Source organism: Acomys russatus, chromosome 8 (genome assembly GCF_903995435.1).
Source record: "Acomys russatus chromosome 8, mAcoRus1.1, whole genome shotgun sequence".
Lineage (NCBI taxonomy): Eukaryota > Metazoa > Chordata > Mammalia > Rodentia > Muridae > Acomys > Acomys russatus.
The window spans coordinates 40,426,925-40,433,411 of NC_067144.1; the positions used below are offsets into that span (position 1 = coordinate 40,426,925).

Here is a 6,487-nt window from a genome sequence, read left to right on the forward strand (position 1 = left end):
TTATGTCATCAGCATTGATCAAAGAAGTTTTTCTTTGTAATAGTTGCCAATGGATGCAGACTCATTGCCCACCCATCCTGCTTGGCAAGATCAGTCTCCACAGATCAAGGAAGTGCCAAAAATACTAGTGGTAAACCAGAGGACTTCAGTCATTTGAACTCAGAAGTAGTGCAAACAAAGCACTTGGCAAATCAAACAAAATGTGAGGCAACATTTACAGTTTTCTTAAGCAAATACAAATACATCAAAAGAATGAATACACCCAGTGTTATGTGAAAAGATCCAAGGATATTCCTCCCAGTCCTTTGTCTTTCCCACAGAGGTAACGTGGACATGCCAGGGCATTCCTTTCATGTGCTTGCTTTCAAGTACATTTACTAATCAAGGTTTATGCAATTATTTCTAGAAGGACACCTTGTGGGATGAACATTCTGCACTCTGCCGCATCTATATAGCTCACAATAAATTCATAACTTTCTTATATAGGTTCCCACAACTCATGGCTGGCCAAGGTGCTGAGAACAAATGACTTTTGAATTATTATCCTTAAATCACTCCTTATACCATCTTTAAACCTGTATTAGCCGTTCTAAGACCCAGAAAACACCACAAAGGAGTGGAAAGAATGTAAGTGCTAAATTATGGAAGAAGGGCCATAAAACACTGTCTAGTGGGCATGACACAGATGTGCTGTTCATTGGTTTGCAGAAGCTTGATTGTCTGATAGAGTGTGCACAAGACTGAGCATGTAAAAATTCAGTTGTAAGTCAGGAGGGGGCTCGTAGCCCTTTGCCCAGGGGAGTTACTGGCAGTTGGCGCCACCAGGGAAAGTCACTGTCTTCGGTAGTATAGTCAATGGTGAATTAGTTAGGCTCTAGTGGCTAGCTCCACACCCATGCTCACAAGGGAGGCCTTGGTCAAAGCCAGTGAGTTACAAAGCGAAACCAAAAACCAAACCAAAACAGCACTAAGGTGAGATGGGAATGTGATGAGTGTGGAAGGAGATGAGAGACTGTGATTTATCTGCAGACTGAGGCCACAATTTTAAGACCAAATACAACATTTTTCAATACGAAAAGAAAACACTTTGAAGGGAATTTTTACAGAATGTACAAACACGTCAGGCACTATCTGAGCATAGTTAATATAACATTTGACGAGAACCCAACAATTAAAATTTTGCCTTTCTTTACTATGTTATTTTCACGTGAGCTGTCATCTCATTTCTTTTGACTATCTTTAAGTTCTACTCTCAAAATCTAGTGAATTCTTTCCTTTAATTTAACATTTTGAGATCATAATTACAACATTTCTCCCTTCCCTTTCTTTCTTTCAACTCCTCCCATAGACCCTTCCCGGATCTCACTCAAATTCCTAGATTCTTCCTGCAGCTATGCAGAAACCCATAGCCAAAAAGAAAAGAAAAGGAAAAAAAAAAAAAAAAAAAAAAAAAAAAAAAAAAGGCTGAGCTCGGGGAGGTTTGTGGAAGACTAGAAGGAAGGATAGAGAGAGCTGGAGGGGGTCAAAGACACAACTAGAAGACCTACAGAATAAACTAACCTGAGCCCAAAGAACATGCATGGGCTGGCCCTAGATCCCCACACATATGTAGGAGATGTGCAGCTTGGACTTCATGTGGGTGCCCTAATAATGAGAATAGGGGCTCTCTCTGACTCTGTTGCCTGCCTCTGAATCCCTTTCTCCTACCTGGGCTGCCTTAACTGGCCTCAGTGCGAGAAGATGCTTAGTCCTGCTGAGACTTGAGGTGCCGGGGTGGGTTGTTACCTCTTTGGGGGCGGGCTTCCTTTCATGAGGGTAGAACTGGGAGGGGAGGAGTGAGGAGGCTGAAATTAGGCTGTAGAATGATTAAATAAATAAAACTTATGAAAAAATTCATGGCCTGTTTTTTTTGTTTGTTTATTTTGTTTTATTTTACCGTGTCCGTCCTGTCGTCGGCAGCAGCGAGCCACCACTATTCTGAAGCACCTTAGCCACCACCACTGCTACCTGGCTCGGCCACAGAGCCCTAGCTCCGGCTGCCACCTGGCCGGGTGCCAGCCGCCCAAGCTAAGAGAGTTGTAACACTTAGAACCGGAGAGGAGGTCCTCTCTCCCCCGGCCTGGGGCACCCACACACCCAGCTCGAGTTGTCGTGGGGGGGGGGGGGCGGATGTGATGTAGGATGGAAGTGAGAACCTGCAGTGTCACCTTACGGGTCTGATTTTTTTTTTTTTGAGCCATAGTTTCTCTATGTAGCCTTGGCTGTCTGGACTCACTTTGTAGACCAGGCTGGCCTCGAACTCACAGAGATCTGCCTGCCTCTGCCTCCCGAGTGCTGGGATTAAAGGCGTTTGCCACCACCCCTGGCGGGGGTCCGTATTTGTACAGAAGCATTAGACATTGGCGTTTTCCAGTGACAGGGTGTAAAGATAGTTTCTCTAAAACAAACAAACAAACAAACAAACAAACAAAAAACTGATAAAACAGTTGATTTGATTGAAAACAGACTGGTTTGAAACAAGAACAAGTTTCCCACCTCATCAGTTCCGTGGCAGTTTTGCTGTGGCACTGTCCGTGTGCCCCAGACAATCCACTGTTCCTTCCACTTTCTAGTCTCCTTAACACACTCATTTACACAGACACAGCCTCTGGGAATGCTTACCGAAAGAACTGGCATTGGCACAAGATGCATCAAGACAAACCTCTCAGCACAAAGGAGATTTATTTGTTCCAGAGGTCAGGGAATAAAAGACAAAGACAGGCGACAGAGGACAAGGGATAAGGAGGAAGTAACGGGGAAGGCAAGGCCTGCAAGAGCCGTGTTTGCCACACAGGCCCGCTAGAGCCCTTCACTCACTGTTGTTTCTTTTTCCTCCTTTTCTTCCACTTTGTCCTCCTCCTCCTCCTTCTGAGAAAGGGTTTCCTTGTGTAACAGCCCTGGATATCCTAGAATTTGTTTTATAGATCAAGCTGGCCTTGAACTCGTAGAGATCTGCCTGCCTCTGTCTTCCAAGAGCTGGAATTAAAGATGTGTGCCACCACATTTTTCTTTCTTTCTTTCTTTTTTTCTTTCTTCTAGAGGGACAGAACATGAAGTTGGGTGGGTATGTTAGGTAGCTGGGGGAGGAGGATGAATATGATTAAAATATGTGAGTTTTTTTTTTAAAGAATAAGTAAAACATTAGTAAAATAAAATTTAAAACAGTTTTAAGCATCCATTAGTATGCCTGGCAGATCATGCATTTCTAGGAAGCTATTTTTATTTTATATTTGCAAATTTATTCTATAAAAACATATTTTAGTTAGGATGTTTAGCATTTTTACAAAATTTCTGCATCATTCATACTTGAATGAAGTCTCTATTTTTAATAATTCTTTGGGTATATCAGTAGTTTCCACTGGAGTCAGGGAAGGTTTTCAGTATCCCTAATGATTAGCAAACAAGAGAAAAACTTGATGGAACGGACAGATTTAAGAACTGCAATGTTGTATTTGATGGATAAATTAGCCAACAAAAAGGTTAAAATCCTTTAGTATTTCATCATGTAGATCATCATTCATAACCACAGAGTGACAAACCATCAAAACACAGATTACTTAGGAAAGAGAATTAAATTCTAAAATGACTAATATTGAATAAGAACTTTTCTGACTAGAGAGTAGGATGTTCTGTGGAAACACATAGCTAAGAATAATATCTTAAAAGAGCTAAATATCATGATATGAGATAAAAAATACATACAAATGCACACAGCTTACTTCCCACCAGTTTTCCTACTGAATAAAAGACAGCTTAAGATTTTGCTTTGGAACCAAGAAATCTGACAATGTTAAATAAAGGTTACTTTATGTGTATGAATTTTCACTCTTAGAATTGATTGGACATATCCAAAATTATAACTAAATTATATTGTCACATTCATGAATGTTCCTATAGTTTATTAGAATTGGTCCCGTAGCTTAGCTACTAGAAGTACATTTAGCATAAGTTCTTTATGAACTATTTTGATACATTAAGTATAAATTCATTAAGTATAAATTTTCTTTGGATATTTAAGATTTTCAACAATTTTTACCTCATTTATATGTGACTACCATCTCTATATTTTATTAATAGTATGATGATATTAGTATTTCTCTAATACTAAGCAAAATAAGAAATGATATTACAGAGAAAATTTTAATTTGATAGGCATTTTAAATAACTGTCGTATATAATGGATAAGTTAGAAAAATCTAGGAGAAGAGTTAAAACTCTTGGAAATTACTTTATGAAGAATATAATTTCAAGTTCAAATAGTTGTACAAGTCATTTTGAAGCTACTCTCATTCAGATAATGATTATGACTAAATGTCTAAAGATAAATCTTAAAATTTTGTTGACTAAAAAATAATTTGTATGAATACAGATCATAAAATAAAGTGAAGTTAAAACTACCCAGAACTGTCCAGTTTGATTCAAAAGAATGGAATTTTTAAGAAAAGATTAATCAGAAAAGAACTTGTAATGTCTTTGAGATTTTACTTTATGGTTTGAGATCAATGGTTTTGTCAATGATTGATAAAAATCTCCCTTTACACATGCTGACTTTTGTTTTGTTTTTTTGAGACAGGGTTTCTCTGTGTAGCCTTGGCTGTCCTGGACTTGCTTTGTAGACCAGGCTGGCCTTGAACTCACAGACATCCACCCACCTCTGCCTCCTGAATGCTGGGATTAAACGCCTACACCAACATGCCTGGCCCCACATGTTGAGTTGTTTTTTTAGCATGTGTGGGAATTGCCAAGAACTGAGTAGTTATGTGACTTTAATACAACTAGTCTCTAAGATCTTTTTTTTTTAACAAGCAGAATTGTTTATCAAGCAATATTCATATATTGTCTTTGACATTTATAGTGCATATTCATTTTACAAGGCCTGTTGTGACCTCTGTTTGCTGTTTTTAAGAAAATTATTATCATGACATACATACAAACACACGTAAATTACTCTGAGCCAGGAACATATAAGGGTACATAACTTCAGATTGTTGCTATGTGTTTAGCTTAGATGTCTCTAAGATTTTGAAGTAAACTTTAGCAGTTCCATTCCTTCTGAACTAATTTGAATAACTTGTATTTCTATTTCTTAATGTTTTAATTGCAAGGTTGTGTTTCTCCGCATTTTAAAAAAATGTCCATAGATTTATAGAAAGTTCAAGTTACTTTTCAAAGGAGCTGTTTCAGAATGTTACAGTTGTCTCTTCATTGTCCTTTTCATCACATGAATTACTTCCTTATTTCTCAGACTGTAAATGAAGGGGTTTAATAAAGGAATTACTAGAGTGTAAAAAATAGCAACAGGTACGTCTTTATACTCTTCATTAACTGAACTCGGTCGAATATACATGTAGAGAAGGGAGCCATAGAATATTGACACAGACAAAAAGTGGGATGCACACGTAGCTAAAGCTTTGCTTCTTCCCTCTTTGGACTTCATTGTGAATATAGTAAAAAGGATATATAGATAAGATATCAGGACGATTGTAATGGTAAAGGTTTGAATTGAACCAGAAAAGATGAGTATCATCAATTCATTGAGATAAGGGTCAACACATGAGAGTCTATATAACGGGAGGACATCACAAAAAAAGTGCTTGATTACATGTGACCTACAGAAAGTTAACCTGAACAAGAACCCTATGTGAATCATGGAATGCAGGTTTCCTGCTATGTAGGCTCCTGTGGTCATCTGAAGGCAGAGCTTCTTGGACATCATGGTGTGGTACTGCAGTGGGTTGCATATGGCCACATAGCGGTCATAAGCCATCGCTGCCAGCAGAAAGCAGTCTGCGGTTTCAGCAAGACAGAGAAAATAGAACTGTGCCATGCATTCATTGAGAGAAATCCTTCGGTCCATAGAAAAGAAGTTCTGCAGCATCTTGGGAGTGATGGCACAGGAGCAGCAGGAGTCCATCAGAGCCAGGTTGCCCAGAAAGATGTACATGGGTGTGTGGAGACGGCGTTCCATGTAGATCAAGAGTACCAGCCCGAGATTCCCCACCATGGTGATCAGATAGATGGTGGAGAACACCAGAAACAGCAGGGTCTTCAGGTCTGGCTGGTCTGTGAATCCCATGAGGATGAATTCATTTGTTACAGAGTTGTTCTCAGCCATCATCAGTTTCTCTGTTGACAAGTGAAAAGATGTAAGATTGCAACTGTGGCCTGACCGTTTCCCACTTTGCTTGTATAACACACAGAGGGATTTCGTCTTCAAACATTAGCTACTATCTTTGGAATGAAGCTCTTGTATTTTGCAGGGTTATTATTTTCCCTTAAAGCATTACCATCTTTGATCGAAAGTTGTGACTCTCTTAGCAAACTGTCTCTGTCATCTTCTAATTTGGAAAGCTACTAATCTGCACTCCTGGTATACTCAGGTAATCAATTTTATTCCTTCTCAAGTCTCTGATGGGGTTGAAAACATGATAGTTTAGTTTTACAATTA

The 6,487-nt window shown here is 39.0% G+C and overlaps 1 protein-coding gene across 1 annotated transcript; it reads right to left on the reverse strand.

Moving 5' to 3' along the window:
• Positions 1 to 5,227: 5,227 nt before the first annotated feature.
• LOC127192777 (olfactory receptor 5K3-like) lies at positions 5,228 to 6,157 on the reverse strand. The gene has a single exon (XM_051150090.1). The coding sequence runs from the start codon at positions 6,155 to 6,157 to the stop codon at positions 5,228 to 5,230; it is 930 nt and encodes a 309-aa protein (XP_051006047.1).
• Positions 6,158 to 6,487: the final 330 nt, after the last annotated feature.